The sequence below is a fragment of the Bactrocera latifrons genome, unplaced genomic scaffold (genome assembly GCF_001853355.1).
Source record: "Bactrocera latifrons isolate USDA-ARS-PBARC rearing strain unplaced genomic scaffold, ASM185335v1 scaffold_3, whole genome shotgun sequence".
Classification (NCBI taxonomy): Eukaryota; Metazoa; Arthropoda; class Insecta; order Diptera; family Tephritidae; genus Bactrocera; species Bactrocera latifrons.
This window is the reverse complement of record NW_017536629.1, coordinates 1,829,200-1,852,259: the sequence shown is the minus strand read 5'-3', so window position 1 is coordinate 1,852,259 and position 23,060 is coordinate 1,829,200. Positions and strand designations below refer to the sequence as shown.

The window sequence follows — 23,060 nt, the reverse complement described above, 5'->3', positions numbered from 1 at the left end:
AAGATAAAGATAAAGATAAAGATAAAGATAAAGATAAAGATAAAGATAAAGATAAAGATAAAGATAAAGATAAAGATAAAGATAAAGATAAAGATAAGGATAAGGATAAAGATAAAGATAAAGATAAAGATAAAGATAAAGATAAAGATAAAGATAAAGATAAAGATAAAGATAGGATTCTACATAAAACTGAATATTAACCAAAAGTCCAAAAAACAAAAAAGTTATCGGATTTGTACTATTGGTCTCCACTCAAACGCCTCACTACCATATACATTTACAATACAAATATTTGTAGCAATTGGAAGTACAAAACTTTCACAACCAAAGCTCTGTAATTCACTGCTGGGAGAGTTGACGCAATGTACCATAGTTTGTGGTCAATTTAAGTTTCCAGCGAGTGTCAGCGCCGGTGCCGAGGTACGTGTGTATATATAGTACATATGTACATAAATAATATGTAGCTATGTTTCAAAAAGGAATACATAGTATATAGCAAATATTTGTTTTTTTGTTTGTTTTGTTGTTGGCTGCGATTTACTTTATCATCCGCTTATCTTTATCGCATTACCAAAACGACGAACGTTGAAGCAGCAAAAACGGATTTATTATTCCCTTTGAGCTTTCAGTCATTTACTCATATTGCATTGTGCACATAAATATGTACGAGGGTATGTATCAATATATACACACATACATATATCAATATGAGCGCAAGCTGCACTGCATGAGCACACACTTGTAGCTTTATTTATTCTGGTCCCGGCGCTCCTCCTTTCGCATTTCTTCGGTGCTTTTTATTACGGATAAATGCATTTCGGAGGAAATCTCTCACTGGAGAATATTAATAACATTCGGGATTTTCACTTTAATACGATGTGTATAGCAGGTGAAAATGGAAACCACGGAGGATCCAATAAATGAAATTGAATTGAAATTAGTAGCAACATGGTGCGCAATAAACGCCATAAACTATGTAATGGGTTGTGTTTCAAGATAATCGCTTTTTTTATTGCAACAACATTTAATTATACCAAATTATTGTATTGAGGATATCTTAATATTCTTTCGACACTTGCTTAACTGATGTAGCGGTATCTGTAATCAAGAGAAATCATGTGTTTTCAAACCACTTATCGCCAAGGAAAGCTCTTTGTGTTATAGTTAAAATATAAACTGATACATACAAATATCATATACTATACATATATCTTTATCAGCTTTTTCGCTTTGTTATATTTATATGTATATACACTATCCACCAAACTAATCAATATGGAAAGCTTTTTCTCCAACGAGTGAATTTATTGAAAAACTTTTTATCGTCTGCCAACTGTGACGACGAAGATGGAGGCGAAAGTTGGCTTAAGAAAATGAGATAAAAAACTTTTCTGATTATAACAACAAACTTAATTTTTTCCAACTATAATGTATAGATATAAAGAATACGAATTGTTGTAGTAATTTGTAACCAAGAAAAATTGTAGCAAAACTGATTTACTCAAAGAGAAAATTAAATGCGATAAATACCAAAGACGGACATACAGAAGTTTGGCAGAAAAATAAGACATTAACTCAAAATGACCGAGGTAGCAGAATATAAGTTTGTAGATAAGCAAATTAAAGACTTAGATATAAAGATCGTTTGTTTTTTGCCGCCCCTTTAACAATACAAAGTTTCAGAAGCTTGAAACCGACTTAGAATTAATATGTATGTTAAAATTGCATCACAGCAGAACTGAAGAAAAATATGCTCTCGCCTATGATAGTGCTCGTGTTAATTAATCACTAAGTATAAGCAGATTTTCTCTAAGGTAATAACTCGCTTAATCAAAATTTGAGTATAGAGGAGCTCGATTTTTATAAAAGATAGTGGAGTGACATCTTGGCCTGGAGTAACTTACAATGTTCCCTACTCTTATTATTTAAATTTTTGGGTTTATCAGTTTCGGCTCATTATTGGAGAGCCATATTCATAAACCTACGTCTGGTCAACACTAATAATGTAATTGATTATTATCAGGTCGTCACATACTGCATCATACTGTATCTACTAGACTTCGGTTTTGCAAAATATTCAGGTCAGTTGGTACTAATCACGCTCCATACCCAAAACATTACCCAAACTATGTTGAGTCAATCCATAAGTAGTGTTTAGCTTCTCTGCCATCTATTATTTGGTGATACTTGTAGATCGCGATCGAGTGTTTGTGATTGGTACAAATTATTCAAATTGGGTCGAGCGTCAAAGCGTCAATAAAATAAAGGAATTGGTGCTTGAGAATCAACGTTAACCGGTAGAAATATTATGGGCATCGTTGGAAAATCGGAAGGATCAGTGACAACCATTTCGAAAGATCATTTGGGCCTAAGAAAAGTGAAAGCACGATTTGACCAAAATCACACGATTTATTCCAAAAAAAGCGTCGGGTTAACGCCTGGCAACAATGATTTTTCTCTACCAGGATGTTATGAAACGAATCATTACTGACAATGAGTCTTGGATCTTTGCTTATGTCTCGTAAACAGACAATCAAACTGCCGAATATCGTGGCAAAGGTAAACCGAAGCCGCAAAAAGCACGTCAAAGCAGATCAAAAATTAAGGTTAGGTTGACTTAGGTTTTCTTCATTTCTTGTATTGGGGCCAAAGGAGATTACTTTGAGCGGGCGACATAGATTTTGAAGAATAAATTAAGAATTATCAATTAAGAACAAAGTCTTACTATTTTTGCTCATAATGGTATGAAAAAAACTTTTCGTAAAGTTGTTTTTGCCAATATTTCCCTCAGATTATTTTTAATTTTTATCTCAGCAATTAAATTAAATAAAATAAAACTCCAAAAATATTTTCAACTATATGTCTTCATAAAACACTTTTTTTTTTTTTGAAGATTTATTTAGTATATTAACTTTTGTTTACCAAAAATTTGCAATTAGTTGGTAAGCTTTTGACTCTTTCTTTTCTTTCATCCGAGACACCTAACAACTTAATTTTGTTGCCTTCTTAATTTCATCTTAGTCTGTCAAGCCCAAAGAAATTTCACTGTCAAAGAGTTATTAAAATTTTAGTAAAACCTTGTACTTCTCCTAATATCCCTCTCCATTCTAAATTCCATACTCAATTAATCCATAATATGAATTTCATTTGGAGGTTAAGTGATTACATATAAGTTAAATTATAATCATCAGCGCCTTCTATATTTTGTTCAAAGTACTTAAGTCACCCATTAACAGCTTTATTAAATATTTAAGTTAAGCCAATGGGATTAACGTAATAAAAAGTTAGCTGAGACAAAGCAATAATTCTTTTGTGGAATTCAAATGCTTGGCAACTTTCTTCCACGAAACTAATCGTAGGCAATAAACAACTTTCCTGTCTCAATTCCATTCTTGCATGAACCATATGCAGACCGAAGACAAAAACGGCGTTGGAACAAATAAACACGAGTTTATGTGGCGTAAATGATTTGTGTACGCCAGCCTTCGAATCGGTAGGAGCCTGAGTGCACCCAATATACTATATACAAGCAGATAATCAGCACATTTGGCATTAAGTCAATGTGACAACAGCTGGAAGTAGGACAAAGCTAAGGAGGTTTAATTTTTCCTCAGTCAAAATGTGTATATATGTGGATATGATATAGTTCATTTTTATATAGTATATGAAAGTATATAAAAAATAGAGTATGCCACGAATTATTGGAAGTACCTAAAAAACCCGTTACGTGCTGCAATGAAACGTGTGTAAGGTCGCTGAATTTGACACGAGATAAAAAAAAAAACCGATGCATTCGAAGGCCAAAAGTCAAAATTATCATGATGCACATGAAGAGCACATATTGTTCCATTAAAGGTCGTCAGTTCTGCGCAAATGTCAGTTCAACAGCCAATTTGTGAACACACACACACGCACACACCCGTAAAATAACGGGAGCAACAAAAGATGTGGTAATTGAACTAATGCGCACCAAAAACGCGAACGCAGCCATGCGAACGTGGGGCACAGTGGGCTATTTTCAATAAGACTATTCTCAAAATTTATGCATATGAAGCATAGTGTTAAATATATACTCGAATTCAGAGGAAAGCCTGATGGAAAACCATATGGCTCATGTGCACATTGATGGTCAAAATTTAGTATAGGGACCCAACGAACTATCTAGTAGCAGGTTCGCTCCGAAATTTGATTTTAACCAAGTGTTGAAACTCGGAACTCGAACCAAGCCATCTGACTTAAACACTGCCAAAACAGATGACATCGTGAACGCGGTTTTCCCCGCGCACGAAAAAATATTCAGTGAACCAGAACAGGCTATACAACTTTCGGAAGTTCCACAGTTCACACTAGAGGAACTGCAACTGGCCGTTGGCAAGCTCAAATCTAACAAATCGCCGGCCCGGCAGAACGATCCGCAGTATTCTGATATATGTAACACGCCTGCCTTAATGTTAGAACATTTCCTGAAATTTGAGAAAACAACGACTCGTCTTAATCAGTAAGGGAAAAGAGCTTGCCATCAGCATACCGTTCACAATGCATGCTCGACACATCGGGAAAGCTCTATGAGAGACTACTTAGACCTAGACTGGAAGCGGTTACCAATTAAGCCGACGAACAGATTACAGGATTAACTTTCTGGCTACAAATCCAGCACACCATAGGAATGCAGGACAGCCTGCGAATATCACCTTCTATCTTAGAAGACTAATGGCCAGCATAGGAGGGCCCACACAAGAAAATAGAAAGCTTTTAAGGTCAACAACTATCAGCGTCTTACTATACGGAGCAGAGATTTGAGCAGATGTGCAAAAAGGAAAATCGGCTTAACGTATTATAAACGTAAATATTTTTAAACGATGTCGGTCTGAATGATGGATGATCTCTACTATGAAATTGTCTATGTTTTGCTACGACTGATACTTAATTGTAATAATACAAATATATTGTAATGGATTATATACTTGAAAAGGAACCACTGCGCTTCCCAAAAATTGTTTTCTTAGCTCTGATTTCGGCAGCCAAAGGAGAGAAGTGATGAGAGATCTAAATGCAGCGCTTCTACTGACTGCAGGAGTTGCATGCATACCAAGTAGTTGTTTTATTTGCATTCTACGCAGGAGCGCAAAATATTCAACGAACGCTTCATTCGAGCGGAAGTACGAAAGCGGCGTTTAGCAGCAACTTTTCCGCAGCGACAAAATTGAAGCGCTGATTTGTATGCCAACAGAATGCGACCAACTCCGCTGCCACCACACACACACACACACCACTGAATATATGTATGTGTATAGATTGGTACTAAGCTTCCGCTATGCTGCTGTTTCCGGTTCCTTTTCCGCTTCCACAATTGGCTATGTCATTCGTGTGTAACTAAGAAAAAGAACGCCGCATAAAGAAGGCAATGAAATAAAATAAGTTGTGGAGGGCAAACTTTATGACACAGCAATCTTCTTCACGGTGCTTTAGCGATTTCTTCGAGCGCGCACACTTACGCGCTTATTTTTGTCGCTTTGCAACACTTGAGTGTTAAATGCGCTCGGTGGCATATGAGCCAATTGCATTGCGGCAGACGCATTTGACATTTGCTATGCTGAAGGAGTTTGGAAACGCGCAGCATTTGGCTGTGTCGTGTCGTGTCGCACATTTTGTAGATTATGGGGTCACGCTGCGTGTTGAGGACGCAGCGTGCGACTGCCACATATCACACGAAAAAGCAGGCGTATGAGTGCATATAACTGTCTAAGTATTAGAGTGTTCTAGCAGAGCATATGGAGACATATTTTTTTAAGCTTTTTTTTGGTTAAAGTTATCCCTTTTATCCACATATACATATGTTTGTGTTTGTATGTGTGTAGGTTTACTGCTCAAACATCCCGCATCCCTTTACTAAAGTTAGCGTTTTATCACTCCAACCTTTGCGCTATTATTATTTGAATTCTTTCGCTTTTTTCTTCAGCAACTTTCGGCTGTTAACTCGCTCGTACGCATCTGTCTCAGCGGATTTCCAGCGCGCAAATATGCCTTGGCGTACGTGCTCGTTTTTATCAAATCAGCGATGTCTCGGTCGCGACAATTTTGTGGGTAACCAGAAAATATCACAAAAATTCATGGGAACAAATTTAGATGCGGAAAAATTTCGCAGGAGCGGCAAATATAAAGAAATTTTGTTTGCCATACACTTTGATTATATGAAAATATATAATTATTAGTATGTAAGATTGCGGTGTAGTCATGCTTCTGGGTAAGCAGTTGCAGTCGTAGGGCTTTATCTAATTCCTACTCTTGTGTTCTCGCTGCTTATTTTGGAAACTTCATCAATTCTTGTGTAAGAGGCGGTTGTCAACCTGCGTGGAGCTTAGAGTCATGACTAAAAGATAGGGAGCTTCAGCTGAACCACAGCGTCTGCTCACCAGAGCTACATACTGCTGCGAGCGGGCGTCGGATTTGAAACAAGCGGCATGCTATATAAATGTGACCAAAACTTTACAGTACGCCCTTAGCAAGGTTGTGGCCGACATTGGTAATGTTCGAAAATTTTACGAAAAGATGCGGCGATTAACGGAAGGTTTCAAGACCATAGCATACTATCGTAGAGCCCAAAGTGGTGATCTAGTGGCTGATGTTCAAAACATACTAAAGTTATGAAAGGAGCACATCTCCAGCCTGCTCAACTGCAGTGAAAGTTTAATATCTCGAGATGACGAACCAGATTCCCCAATCGATGACGATAAAATAGATGTTCCATTTCCCGACTATAATGAGGTTTGAACAGCAATTACCAACGTGAATAACAAGAAAGCGGTAGGGACCGATAAATTATCGGTCGAGCCAGTCAAATACAGTGGCGAAGAGCGAACAAGGTGCATGAAACGTAAAGTCGGATCAGCCTTCTTAATATCGCATATAAGATTTTATAGAGAGAAGTATGTGAACGACTCAAACCCAACGTCAACAAACTGATTTGACCTTATCAGTATGATTTTAGATCTGGGAAATCCAGCATCGACCGAAGATCAACAGATCTTAAGGCTGCTTTCAATAACATGAAAAGAAGCTGCCTTTTTATCGCTATATCTGAATTTGGTATCCCCTCAAAACTAATACGGCTGCGTAAGCTGACATTGAGCAATAACAAAGGCTCCGTCAGGAACCTCTACGCGACGTTCGATACCAAGCGAGATTTTAGACAGGGAGCCTTCTTATGGTGTGACTTTTTCAATCCATTGCGGGAGAAAATAATACGATCTGCAGAGCTAAATAGAGGTTTTCCTCAACTACCGCACCGTTAGTACTGCTTCCTCCAGACTGGATAAGGAAGCGAAATGTATGGGTCTGGTTGTGAACAAGGACAAGACAAAATATCTTCAGCCATCAAACAAACAGTCATAGCACTCGCGACTTGGCAACCACGTCACTGTTGACAGTCACAGCTTCAAAATCGTAGATAAATTCGTCTATCTTGGAACCAGCATTAACACCAATAACAAAGTCAGCCTCGAAATCCAACGCAGAATAACTCTTGCCAACAGGTGCTACTGCGGACTGAGTAGGCAATTGACAAGTAAAGTCGTCGTCGAACAAAGACTAAACGCTACAACGTCATCACCTAATGAGTCGACCTTAATAGTATTCGTGGAAGGTTCATGACTCTTTAAGCATTGGCAACGGCGAATGCCGCAGTCGATGGAACGATGAGCTGCGGTGGGTAGATCTTGTTGTCCGGATGAAAGACAACAGTCCAGATTTGAAGGTTTCGATTCAGTACCCGGCGTTGGAAGCAAAGAAAGAGGAAGACCTTCAATCCGTTGAAGAGATCAGGTCGACAAGAAGGACCTAGCGGCACTTGCTATCTTGAGTTAACGCCAAATAACGAAAAGAAGAGACCACTAGCGCGCTGTTGTTAACTCGGTTATGATCGGTTATTTTAAGAAATTTCCAGCTATCTGCTTAGATTGTCAACAAATTTGAAGGAAACGCCTAGTGGTCTGTGGTATATTTGAGGAGTCTTTAGAAAAAGTTTGAGTTCAAAAAATTTCCATTATATCATTTTGTCATTTTAGTGGTCAAACTTTTAGTTTTCAGTTTTAAGAACCCAAAATTAACAAGAAACATCCTCTTTCATCATAGTTGCAACCTAAGTATTATTCCTGTTAAAACGGCATTAGCATCAGCTTTGCAACTATATTTAATGCTTTTATATAATGTAAGCGCTTTAAATGCATTTGCCAGCGACTATCTGCTCATATAGATGGGATAATGCATAATGCAAGTTGACGACACGTGGGCAATTTCATATGCCAGCAATGAGCCACTTGTGTACTGCTGGAGCTTCAGCCAGGACCAACTGTTAATTTCGTGTATTGATAACAAACTTTGTTCGGGTCTCCAGTGCCTGCGCTTAGGCTGATATTGAACGCAACAACAACGAAAGCAACAAGACAACGGCTATGTGTGTATGTGTTGTGAGCGCAAAACAACAATTGCTGCATCGTGGTCGTACTTCAAATCCCTAGCCACGATCCTTACCGACACAATGCATATTGCTTCGGTTGCAACGATCTTAGGTTTCGTTGACTTCATATGCAGTCATTGCAAGCTTCGAAAAATTATGTGGAAATTGCATGCAAAAAGGCGAATTCAGCGTTTCAATGGTGGCCACCCGACTTATCTTGGGCAAGTAGATAGAAGCCTACATTGACATTGCCTCATCTTTTCCGGTATATGTAATCGGTTGCTGTATGAATGACGAAAAGCTCAGCTAACGCGGAAAAATCACAATTCATGCACGAACAAAGCATGATACTTCGATAGATCCAGTTATTTCGCATTTGGCAGGCTTCATTTTCAATTCAACGTTCACCATTGGCCATTCACCATTGGCCATTCGATTTGTTTGCAGCATCATTAACACGTTAAGTCGCTCGAAAACGCAAACACACACGTCTACACCATGTATCCATGGACTGCAGTTGCACGACTGCTTGCTGCCTTTCAACAAAACATTCACCCTTGCCGCTTCGTATGCATACATTCAACGATGTTCTTGTTATTGTGCATCAACTCTTTTGCTCAATTACGGCGCCATGAAACTGTTGAGTTCTCGCCAGAAATGTGTCTGCGATAATTGCTATTTGCGGAAGGTTGTTGCAAGCCCTTTTAATCAACGACTGCAACAAGAGGTTTCAAGGTTGGCACTTTTTTGGCTCCGCAAGCAACATAAATTTGATCACTCAGGGAGTTCAAAACAGACTTAAAATGCACTTGCAGATCTTCTGAATGGAACGCGAACCACCCAAGTCATTCTTGTAAAACTGTAAGCTGTAACAGTTTATACTTCCAGTTGTCCGGATTTGATTCCGACAAGCTGTAAAAGTCTAACCACCTTAAGCCATTACGAGCTAATTCAGGGTTTCGGATTTCTTAAAACTATATTAAATGACTTCGATGACAATATCTTTAAAATAGACATAATTAGGTACTTACTCAGATCTCAGATCTGCAAATACCGACAAATTTTAAAAGGAGATACTTTCTTAGAAAGGTGCTATCAAACCTCCGTTCTGACAGGAGAAATATTCCCTCATCTATCATCATTTACGCGGAAGAGACTTAAACTTGTATGATGTTAATAAATTTCAACTATTTTCATCTCAAAATGATCTTCAAATAAATTGTTTATTAATTTATCCGATTGTTGTTAAGACGACATTATCTTCTATTTAACCGGCAGTGATGGACGCGTCAAGGACAGCGTTGTGAAATAAATTTTTTTTTCTTCTATATCCTAGTTTTAGAATTAATTATAGAGCTAATATATCATTTTTAGTTTTTTGCAATCCTTCGTCAAATATACGCTTGAAGTTTGAGTGATAAGTAGAAGACCTCTTTACCGTTCTGCATACTGTAACAGGTTACAGGTTAAACTCCTACTTATCCAGAATCGACCCCGACTTATCAAATATGTGTCCGCATATCTCTAACGAGCTTTTTACACGCCCATCTCGAAAAATCACGTTTCCTCGGCCCAACGTTGGATGATCTCGATGGCAAGTTATCTGAACCTTACCACCCTAACGAGGATTTCCGTTACCCTCTACTTTTCCTGACAACTAAATGTCAAGCTTTTCCATTGGGTTCAAGAGTAGATCATAGAACAATACAATTGCCTTCAAAATATCCAAATTATCGGCAGTTCATTATTTCCTTGACCGACATGCCATTTCTTGAAATCTCATTTAACTCAATAATGTACTCAAAGTATAACATGAACCTGACTAGAGGCTCGCAACATTAAAGCAACTAGCATTTCATTATAGACTGTGCATTGCTAAAATTATAATTTGCTACCGGTACCGGCTCATTCCAATCTTCCCTTGATTGTCGAACAAACACTGCAGACGTATCTTCATCTTCTCCAGCTGTTGCTGATTGTAAATTTTAAAATCCTAATCACTTTGCAAAGCACAAATTGAAAACCAACTTGTTCGATGTCGATTGCCGTGTCGTGTTGTTGCTGTTGTTGACGATATTGTACATTGTATTTGCCCATATTATTATTGACTGCAACCACTGGTTGACAAGCTCAACGATTTCATAAGTGATTGCATAATTAAAATGACAATCTCACAGAAGAAATAAGCAGGTTCATGCATACTCACACACAAATACAACACACAAGTGCATAAAGCTCGTTATAACGGTAGGGTAGGGAGGAAACCGAGGCACAAATTAAAAATGCAGCACTACAACGACTCACTCATCAACAGCAGAACAGGGCAGAGCGATGCTGTGGAGTACAAGCGGGGCGACATGGCACAATGGAGCGCAATAGCAAATTGTAGTGGTGTCGTTTTTAATTAATTCCCACAAGGAATTCCCAAGGATGCTTCAATATGCAAGTTGCAAGCACGCCAAAGGCGAAAGCGTTGAACAACAACAACAGCAGCAACGAACCAACTTGTTTACGTTCCACTAAATTTGGAAGTGAAATTTTGAAAAATACTTTAATGCACGTAAGCTCACCTTCTCCTCCTCCGGTGTCGCCGACGACGAATCCACCTTAGCCATGCAGGCTGCCGAGCCACCCGTGCAACCCAAGCCGAATTTCGGCACCAACGGACGGCAGACATTGAGGAAAAACTGAAAAGCAAGAACAAATGTGTAAATATGTTTGCAGATAGTTACTAAAAATTTGTTGGAATGAAAATGAAATGTTCAACTGCGCTGGTGTGTGATGGTGTGGTGATGGTTGATGTTTGGATTTGTGCAGACATTATTTGACAATGAACTTCTGCAGCAGCCGCGTCAACTACGAGCACACCCACAGTGGCACAGTCAAAGTGTTCGATGGTCGGTCTCACCTTGGTCGATTTAGGCACTTGTTGTTCCGTTATCGATGCGTTATTAATTTCGGCTTCATAGTTATCCGTTGTACTAATCAATGGCGTCAAATCGACCACCTCCTCGCCGGTGCCGTCCTCCGAATGCTCAACATAGACTTTGACTTTGCAGGCAATCTGCTCATGACAAGCCAATGGTGTTTGAAAGTGAATTAGTAGTTGGCAATTTTTATTTTCGATTATTTTCGGACCCAATGCATTACTGGTGTTGCTGGCACAGACAAACTCAATTCTCGTTGACCACTTGTTTTGGCCATCACAGAGTGCTCCATCGGTGTACAGCAAATACGGTGAGCCGGACCGATCGGAACGTAGTTGAGAATTTTTTTGGCCCAAACTGGTGGTCTGTTGGTTCTCGATGAGGCAGGAGCCTAACAGGGGATGAAATAATGAGAATTTAACATTTGAAGAAATTAATAACTATTTATTAAACTAATTAAAAATACGTTTTTCTACGGCTGGGAGACTCTTCGAATTTTCAATGATGGACTATAAAATTAATGCTCTCAGAAATTAACAAAAATGTATGGGATTTTAAGTATTTGGGTAAATTGAGAAAATTTGTAGAGCAAAAATATTTCTTTGGCATACCAACTAGGAAAGTTTTCTTCAGTTTTTATTACAATTTTGCTAACTTTTCGTCAATAGTTTCAAAGCCTCATAACTCGACCGCCAGTTAGGGAGATATAAAGTTTTAGCTTTGTGGTCTTAAAAAATTTGGAATATAGGACTGATTTTTCTATTTTACGAGGCTGTGAACAGTAATTAGAAGGTCTCTCCTTTTTTTTTTTTTTGTTCAAACGAATCTTTCACATCTTTGCAGCAAACTCCATATGGGATTCTCTACCACTCTCTCACTATAATTGAGCTCTCTCATTGAAAATTTAAATATGAAAGCAAAATACTTCCGACGAAGTCAATACAAGAGACCGGAAAACATCCCTGATGATCTATAAACCCTTGCCCTTATAAAAATATCTGTATTTTGTTATACGAGTGGTTTATTCGATTCACCATTCGCCAAGTTTGATTTTATACCATTTGTTTATTCGATTCACCACTATCTAAGTTTTGAGAAATCTATACAATCGCGTCTTCCATTATTCTGTCTCTTTCTGCTCACTATGTTATCGCTTTCCTCTCTCGTCGAAAAATTTAAATATGAAACCGCAAAACAAAATGTATACCAGTTTTTGTACCAGTTGTTCATTCGAATCACAACTCTCAAAGTTTTGATAAATCCATAAAGCTAAAGCTTTGATTCATACGCAAAACAAAATTTATACCACTTTTATACCAGTGGTTTATTCGATTCCCTCTCCAAATTTGATTTCAAACCATTTGTTTATTCGATTCTCAAGTCACAGAGTTTTGATAAAGCCATACAGCTAAAGCTTTAATTCATATGCACGGACATTTCAGAGTACAGTCGCTTGTAACGAAAGTTGGTACTTGTCGATTCCCGCCAAGAATTTTACATATAAATAAACGATTCTAAAGTTGCAAGAACAAACGTAACTCTTTATTAAATTCCTTGTAAAATATGTCACCATATATGGTGTGCTAAAATTTAGCACACGAGTTACCCAGCAAATTTTACTTCGTTTTTATGCCCGTTGCCAGCATGTATGTAGCCAAACACACAATAGGCATACATCAAAACCCAGCTTCATGCGCCTGGCTGTCATCCACGTAATACCTCCCAACAGTCGCCAGCACAGACAACACTCAATTTATTTCAATTGCTTGATTTTGATTGAGTGTTGGCAGTCTGGCCGACACCAACTGCTGGTTAAGCCACCCATCCGTATCACATCCCCTCAGCAGCAAGCTCAATTCACGCAGCACCGCGCTTGAAATGCGTCACTTCTCCACAAACTTACAAGCACTCGTAGGAGTATAAACCACGCTGGAAGAAATCAAAAAATGTCCCGTTCCAATTGCAGAAAATCTTTTCACTTGCAGACATTACCATATATAGAGTAGGGGAAGTGTACCAGCGGATTTCTCTATTGGGTAACGATTGCATGCAAAGGCGACTAAATCAATTCGAGTGATGTTGCGGAATCGAAAAGAAATTGACTGTCAACTAAATTGATAAATGACAATGTGGATTTGTTAGATTTAGAGAGCGGCTCATGGCGAGGCTTGTTATGATGGCTGCAGCGACGGTGTGCAGCGCTTTGGGGGTCGTTCGACTGAAAGGCTGCCTAGATGGCTAGCTTGTCGATTTAGGGTGAAACTGATGGCTGTGGGTATTTGAACGGTGCGAATGTGGCAAGTATAGTTTGCAACGCCGCACTCAAACAGTAAAAAGTTTAATTGAATTCGTTTTCCATGTAATGGAGTTGGCTACGCCGGATATGGTAATGAAATTGAATTTAAGTAATGCCAAAAAAATTTTGGATTTATTTGGATTTGCCAGATACCACTTTTATACACAGACGACATATTGCTTGGAGTATAATAGTTTTCTTTAGCTAACGGTTGATTTATGTATTTCAAATAATCGGGATTATGAAACGAGGAAACTAATATATCTTGTTGAAACTTGGTACACCTTTCCCTTGGCATTCTAAGGAGATCAGTTCGCCTTGGTAAGGAAGTGGTTTGCATATAGTGAAAACCGAAAGACTGTCTTGCTCACAAAAAGCGTTTAAACAAAAAAAAATGTATATGGGTGAAATCAGATAGTGCAATGGTGTCAAAAATTGATAAAATCGGTTAACCAATTCCCCTAGGCTCCATCTCCCATAATTCTGGCCTCTTTTTACGAAGAGCTTGGTGACGCATAACAATCAAATAATATTTCTTGTTGACAGTTTCGATAATCAAAGCAAACTGTCTACATAACTTTGATTTTTGGCCAACTTTGACGTGGTTTTTTCGGCTTCGATTCACCTATTCGGCCGATTGATCGTCTGTTTCAGGGTCGTAAACATAGATCAAAGACTAATCGCCAGTAATAGGACGTTTCATGACATTCTGGTAGTCAGAAAACATTGTTTCACAGACGTTGACACAACACTGTTTTTCTAAAATATTGAGTGATTTTGGAACCAAATGATCTTTGAAAATGGTTTACATTGATACTTCCGATATTCCAACGATGCCAGTAAGTTATCTGACTGTTAACCAATTTCTTTAATTTATTGATGGGTTGATCATCAGTTGATGTTGGTGGCTGTCATGGACCTGGTTCGTCCTCAAAACGTTCTCGACCCTCGTCGAACAATTTGTACTAATCAAAAACACTTGCTGGCGACAAAGAATTATCCGCGAAGGTCTTTTCCAACATACTGAACATTTCGGCACCAAAAACTTTATTCCTCACACAAAATTTGATGGAATCTCTTTGTTGAATATTTTCACTCATCGTAAGAATCGCCAATTGCACCTTACGTACTTCAGAAAGACGACCTTATACTAAACACTACTGATTATTTTAATGTGACTTTTGACACAGATGTCACTGACAGTCATACCAATCCAAAAAAAAAAATATTTGGAAGAATGGATTTTCGCGCGAAACTTAAATGAAAAAGTCTTACTATTTTTAACCCACAGTGGTCAAATGTCCTTGCAGATTTTTGATGTTGAGCCCATGTCCCTAAAATGATGATTTCAGCCCCTCAAGTCTCATTTATCCAATATACAATATATGTATCTCAAGTAAAGCGACAATATTTTTTAATCCAAAAACTGACGTTCGGTAGTCAAAAATTCGATATCAAACTGCGAGTGTATGAAATCTTCGGTGGCACCCTAACTTATGAAAAATTTCATTTCTTATATGAAAATCGTGAATTTTGTCCTTCGATAAGAGTTTAATGAAGGATTAAAATCCTAAATTTACAATCATTCGTAAAAACAGCAAAAAAAAAAATTTATATACCCTCTTCATATTAAGGTTAGACAATAACAAAAGGCGTTTCCGAATATATATCTCTAGTATTGTAAACAACTTTTCCTGCGACTTATAGTTTTTTTTTCAAAGAGAGATTTCGAGAACTCCAAACACAAACTCTTTTTGTGTACTTCAATTGATATTATTTAGGACAAAAAACCATATGGCGAACAAAACTCGGAAAAACTCGGAAGCTGAAAGTATATTAAGTGACAAGTATTTACAGTTACGTTACTACGTTCCTAGAAATTCCCAAAACTGAGGGAAAATTGCTAAAATACCTTTTAGCCGCACAGGTAGACGGCGATTTAAAAAGGCTGAATTTCCCGCGGATCAACCCGAACATGCATACACATCTACAGAACATAACTTTTACCTGTATAACGGCAAGATCGCTAGAAAAGTATAAAAACAACAACGCAGCAAAATCTAAAAAAAAGTATAAAAGCGGAGAGTAAAATATATTCAAGTCAGTTGAAAAACTATTTGTATTAATAGCGCTACTATCTACGCAGAGACTTGCGAACTTCACACAATACGCAGAAAAATACGGAACTGATCCAGTATTATGAACAATTTCAAAATGTTTCAGTGTTTTTACATAAGACTGCTACTGCTTATTTTTGGCACGCAGTTGCCCCGGATCGACGCAGTTTTCACGCCAGAGAACTGTAAAACGCTAAGCGCCGACACGAACTGTCAGTGCACAACAGAACTTGCGCATTCCGAGATCGAGTGCGCATCAGCCGAGACGAATGGCAAATTTAACCTACGCATCGGACCAGGAAAGAATGTGAAGATCGAATGTGAGGACATTGCACCCGAAGACTATGAGATCTTGCCAAAGTTGAAAATTGGTTACACCAAAATCGTGCAAATCAAACAATGTCCACTGCCAAATGATGAACAGCCGATAGCCAAATTGTTTATGCAACTAGGCGTCGAAAGAGTGAATTATTTCGCATATGCAATCGACGAATCCAGCGGTAATGTTACACAACAGCATTTAAGCGGTCTGGAGAAATTGCAGCATTTGAGATTGAGCGTGAGATCACAAAAATGTTTGCCGAGCAATCTCTTCCAGAACCTAAAAAGCCTCGCATGGCTGGATTTGCGCTCAAACAATTTGACGCTGAGCGAAAGCTTGCTGGAACCACTGCCGAATTTGACTTATCTGGATTTGGGACACAACTTTTTGGAGCATTTACCCGCAGGTGTATTTAAGAATCAGCAGAAGTTGCAACATTTAAATTTGTGGAGCAATCGTCTGCGCACACTAACCAAGGAAGCGTTCCGTGGTGCGGAGCAGCTGGTGCTTTTGGATCTCAGTTCGAACGAAATCGAAAGCTTTGAGCATGATGTTTTCTCGTTACTCGGCAGTTTGCGGAGCGTGGATCTAAATATGAATAAAATTCGTAAACTGCCCAGTGGACTATTTGCACAGAACAAGTACCTTACGGAATTCAGACTCGTAAACAACAAAGTACAGTTGAAAACCTTGCCACCGGCACTATTCGCGAATTTGACTTTTCTCGAAGAAGTTCGTTTGATATGTGGCTTGGAGCAGGTGCCGGCAGATTTGTTCGCCAACGCCACTAAACTGACAAATCTCACAATGAAAAATAATATGCTGAAGACATTACCGGAGCACTTTTTCAAGTATCAGCACGAACTTTACGATCTGGATTTGTCCAATAATCGTTTGGAAAACTTGCCGGATACGCTGTTCGGTTTTACAACGAATCTCTTCGAACTCAGGTTGTCACACAATCAGCTCGTCGAAATATCAAGGTAAGTCAAACTCAACAAATATTTGCAAAAAATATACCTAAATGTACCTTTTATTTTCTACACTTTCAGTGACCTTTTTAAACCTTTGGTGAATCTGCAGCTGCTGCAACTCGATAGCAATAACTTGGTCAGTATCAGCTTTGACGCTTTCCGCGACACGGGCAACCTTCGATTTCTCAACCTGGCAAATAACGAAATAGATTTCGCCGATCCGCTAGATACAACATCACTCGATACAACATCGCTCGATTCCTTGGACGAAGACTTCGCGATTGATACCACCTCGCCTTTCCGTTTCCTGTTTAAGCTGCACGAACTCAACTTGAGTAATAACTCTATAATGTACCTGCATAAGGATTGGCGAACACAACTGCTTGAACTGCGCAAACTCGATCTCAGTTACAACAACATTAACTTGTTCTCTGATCGTGATCTGCGTTTCCTGAGCAAACATGTCAAACATGTTAACCTGTCACACAATCTCATTGAGGAAATCAATTTCAATGCCATCAGCAACATGGAACTACACGCCGACGCACATACCATAGTTTTTGACCTTAACGACAACCCACTACACTGCGACTGTGTACTCTTACACTTTCTACAATTCATATTCGGCGAGTTGAACGAAAATGTGGCGAACAAATTTGAAATCTTAGCCAACAACTTGCGTTGTGAGGGACCACCAGCATTGAAGGAGAAAGAAATAATCGATCTTAGCTACATGGAGCTCGTATGTGCACTGGATGATCACAACTCGCAAGAGAAGTTGTGTCCGCAAGGTTGTGAGTGCCTGGTACGTCCCGTCGATTTGATGCTGATCATTAACTGCTCATATAGCGACCTCACACGAATTCCATTGCTGCCGACCGTGCCCATATTGAAGGGCATTGAACTGATCGTATCGCATAATAGACTGGAGAGCCTGCCACTCAACGTTACTCCCGGTTATATTGATGTTGTGGCGTTACATGCTGCCGACAATCAGCTGCAGGAACTCAATTTAGACAATCTACCAAAGAATTTAGAGTTTTTGGATGTACGCCACAATCTATTGGAAAACTTGAGCGCCGGTGTATTGAACTTTCTCAACAGCAGCACCAATATGCAAGCTGTTTTCCTTACACAAAATCCCTGGACTTGCGATTGCGAGACAAAACCGTTGTTGGAGTTCGCACAGAGTGCGGCGGTACGTCGCAAACTTGCCGAACACGACATGCAACACTTGAGCTGCGTGGTTAAGTCGTCTAATTTAACGAGCAGCTTAAGATTCCGCGATATTAGCGAGAGTCAAATATGCCCAGCCAAACTGGATTGGTTCTTCATCATTGGCCTGACAATCGCAATCAGTATATTGATGATCGGCCTTTGCACTACATTTTGTCGCAAATATGGAAATGGAATGTGTAGGTGTTTCGACGTCAAAACGGAGAATGACGACAAATATTACGACGCTTTTGTCTCTTATGCGCCGCTGGATGAACGCTACATCATTGAACATCTGAAGCCGGAGCTGGAAAATGGTCCGATACAATATCGTTTGTGTTTGCCCAGCCGTGACTGGATCGTCGGCGATTGTTTCACACGACATCTTGTGCGTTCGGTAAATGAATCGCAACGTACTATAGTGATATTGTCGCAGAATTTCATTAAAACCGTGTGGACTGACACGGAATTCCGCTTGGCGCATAAAACTGCGCTGAGCTCAATACAACACCGCTTGATAATCATAATCTATGGCGAAATCGACGACTTTGAGAGCTTGGATAGCGAACTGATGATGTGCCTTCGAGCGAGCACCTACCTAACATGGGGCGATGTCAACTTCTGGAAGAAACTGCGCGCTATTTTGCCGCAAACCACGTGTATCGAGCGGTTGGAAAAAGAAATGTCGAAGTTAGAGATATGTATGGCTTAAAGTGTAGCGAGCCAATATAAAATAGTAAACCATTCTCGTTAGATGTGTTAGTACAGACAGTAGTACAGCTGAAGGCTGTAGTCGTTAAGGTTTGGCAGACAAAATTTTGATCTAAAATTGTTCCTTTATGAAATTACTCATTCTTAAAATATATAAAATTAAGCCACCTTTGCGGCAAAAAAAAAATAAATATTTTTCTTTTTATATAGTTTTTGTCTAATACTATGCTGGTAAAAAAAATATCAATTATCAATTGCTTAGTCGAGCTTATATCTGAAATAGGATGATAATGTAAATTTCCATCTAACTTAGTAGCAAAAATACTGGATCCTTGATACGAAAGCGAACATTCTCTGAGTGTATGAGGGGTTCAAAATAGGTAAATAGTGAGATTCTGCACTACTTACGTTCAATTGCTTTTAATTTGGGTGGGTTGAAAGAGTTGGAAAAGAGATGAATCGCAGTTTGGAGGGACGGTAGGAGGTGGAACTTCTGTCTAGAGCTCTTTACCAACTCTAGCTTCAAGCTACCAGACCAATGTTCGTCTTGCAGAGATGGCTGCTATCAAGTTAGCACAGACATGCAGAGATCTGGACATTCACTCCGATAGCGAGTGACTAAAATGGCATTTAGCTGGCTGACTGTGGACTCAAAACTGGTCTAGGAGTGCATTATGTTCTTAGCAAAGCTTTTTGGCTTGTTTAGGTACCGAGGTACCATCACAGCGATTTCGCCGAAAAACTGCAAAGCCACTCAGGGGGAAAATGTACGCTTACTAAAATTTTTCCGCTGTTCGCTTGGAATCTAGTGCTACAGCTACCTTTCTGGATCTCGACAAGCGATAGTCAACAACCAGAACTCTTGCGGTTGCGAGATCCTTCTGGTCCAGAATAAACCGTAAGAGGTTCTCTGAAGTACTTGCTCGTAGCAAAGCGAATAAATATTTTGTCGGACGCATTTTGTCAAAGCTGTAAAGACGAAGGCAAGCTGGAATCATTTTGTCACTTTCTGCTCTATTGTTCAGCTTTTTCCAGTTTGAGGTTGAAATATCTCGATAGACACATCTAGCGAACCCAGTCGCATAAATTTTTTTGGTAAAAACACTTCGTCGATCTATGAAGATCTGATAACTAATTTTTTATGAGTTTTTAGGTGTCTCAAAAGGTACGTTATCAGACCTATTTATCTGGAAACCAACTTTTGCGTGATTGGATCAAACCTACCACCTAACCTTAACTAGCCTGGCTGATTTTTTCAGACTAAATGAGAAGGAAATATAAAGACCTTATATATATGATTTATGCATTGGCGGTTAAACAATTGATGTAATATATATAATGTGCCTTCCAAAAATAGAATCTATTGATTCGTACAAGTTTCTTGATCCAAAAGAAATGTTCCCGCCATAGCCTTTTCTACAAAAAAGGAAATTCTCGCATTCCAATAAAATTTCAACATGGCAGTTTGTTGATGAAGATAGTGAAACCAACTGAATGTAGTGTAAATGAGAATTCGGAATCAATTACAAATGTATGCAAATGCCATTGAAATTGTAATTTCGTTTGGAAGTGGTTTGTGCTGTAGAAAAATACAAGTACACACTCACTCACACACATACGGAGGCAAGCAACAAGAAATGAAAGTACATTTTTTTATGTTGCGATAGAACAAGCATCAAGCAAGTCAAGTCAGTCGAATCAATCGAAAGTAACGAACGAGGCCAATTGACAAATGCGATTGATTGCATGGAAATTGGCAAACTATTGGTTGCTCATACGCCCCGTTGGCACCGCAAACGACATGAGCCAATGAAAAAATGGAATAACGAGTGGGGAAAATTAATTCAAAATGAAAATTGGTAAACATGTGCATATATAGTAGATGAAGGGTTATAAAAACAAACGGATTGAGTTATTGGCTTTTCACCTTGATTCAAGAATATTACAAAATTTGCCATCTCAATTCTTTTGTAGTATATGCTAGCTCTAGCCAGCGTACTGTATGCTTATTTAAGTTGGGTAAATATATAATGAATTCAGCTATTTACAATTGCGAATTAAGTGAAAATAAATAACGGAATTTTAAAGCGCTTACAAGTAATTCTCAATCGTCCCCTGCTAAGACGGTTAATCCGGTGGGATAATCACACCTACGACAAATTTACAGCATAGAAATTACAAATTAAGTATGTAAATGCATGTATTCAAACTCGAATCTTCACATATTTATATTTGCTTTAAATCAAAACCAATTGCAATTGACGAGATTTATGTGTTGACAGGCAACAAAATGGTAATAAATTCAGCTGTCGCTCCGCAGATGCGCTCAGACTCATAAATTTGCTTTTATATACGAAAACAGATATATTTATTTATTTACGTATGTATATACTTATACTTATACATATATGTACAATCATATGTACATGTGAATTAGGGTGTGACTGAAGTGTTGTAGCAATTTTTGTTTTCAAGATAAAAATGAGGATTATGCCTAAAGAGTAGGCAATTGGTGAATGTACTTTATCAGGATCTCAAGTATTTGAGTTTCACCAAGCATACAGTAAAGGTCGTGAAGTCATCAAAAACTTGCCTCACCTATATTAATAACGATAACACCGAAATAGTTAAAGAAACAGCGCTTGAAAATCGTTGTTCTGGCATCCGAGAGATAGCAGAGGATCTAAAAATTTCATTTTGGTTAATGTTTTGGGTATTATGTGTGTCAGTGTGGTTAAAGTTTTGGGTAGTAAGTGTGTCAACAGGTTAATGTTTTTGGTAGTAAGTGTATCAACTTGGTTAGTGTTTTGGGTAGTAAGTGTGTCAACTTGGTTAATGTTTTGGGTATTAAATTAATGTTTTGGGTATTAAGTGTGTCAAAATGTTTTAAATTTCAGGTATAAGTGTGCCAACATGGTTAGAGTTTTAGATAGTAAGTGTAACAACTTGGTTAATATTTTGGATATTAAATGTGTAAATGCTAGACTCGTATCAAAAGACTTGATTCTTTAGGAAAAAACAACGGGATAGAGGCGCAAAAGAGTTAACTGTTGAGAAGAGGTGACTTTATGGATATGACGTTGAAAGTGTTCAGCAATATAAAGAGCTTCTATCAAAATGTATATCTTGTCAGTCCAGGTCAAATTTGATTAGTTGATAAATTGAACAGAAGTAAAAAAGAAAAACGAAATATTTTAATATTCTTCATTTGGATTTACTTCTTTTTAACTCAGTCACCTTAAATAAATTTCCGGCGGAAAATATGCACCACCCTATCCACATTAGAAGCACAAAACATTGATATGTAATAATGATGGTATTCATCTATGTTTATTGCATTTATCTGCCATCAAACGCGTACGAAATGCGAATTTGTTGAAACGTGTCCTGAATTAACAATTAACAACACCAAATAGCGATTGCTTATCGCCTCCCGACGAAATCCATTGAAGGAAATTACAACAACCAGCATCGCGTGATCTGACAAAGCCAACATATACGACAGCAGACAGCGTGAATATGACAATCATGGCAACGCTATAACGGGATATCGAATACAAACAATTGCTGATGAATGCCGCCGACGAAAAGTTGTATACCAAAGAGCCTAGCACAAATAACACAGCGCCAATACACAAAATGCGAATATAAAATAACTCACGCATGGATGTCTATTTGCAGAAGCGTTGGCGATGCAACAATGCTTAAATAGCGTTGAAAACGCATGTGTAAAAACATTATCGATACGCGTCAAAGACCGCTGGTGGCATTTATGCAGCAAAAAACAAAAATCAACAACAAGAGTAAACAAACAAATAGCTGTGCGACCATAAATAACGACCATAATAGTAGCGGCAAACGCGTTTAAAGAAGGAACAATCAACAGCGAGCGGAAACATTCGACTGAGTCTATTCAAAATGACCGCCATCAGCCAGTGGACCGGAGGCAACCAGCTGCTCAAGCGCTCGATATTCTAACTTGCGGTTAGCTGCTTTGTGCTCCGACAACTATGCGTGTGTGTTCCATATGCAAAGAATAGAAC

At 38.6% G+C, this 23,060-nt stretch overlaps 1 protein-coding gene across 1 annotated transcript in view; it reads right to left on the bottom strand.

The window, feature by feature from the left end:
- The window catches only part of LOC108970425 (cation-independent mannose-6-phosphate receptor), a gene marked incomplete in the record, with an annotated part of 129,773 nt that overhangs the window by 95,392 nt on the left and 11,321 nt on the right, over positions 1-23,060 (bottom strand). The window contains 2 exon segments of the mRNA XM_018935779.1: positions 11,026-11,142; positions 11,364-11,773. Coding sequence (XP_018791324.1) covers positions 11,026-11,142; positions 11,364-11,773 — 527 coding nt within the window.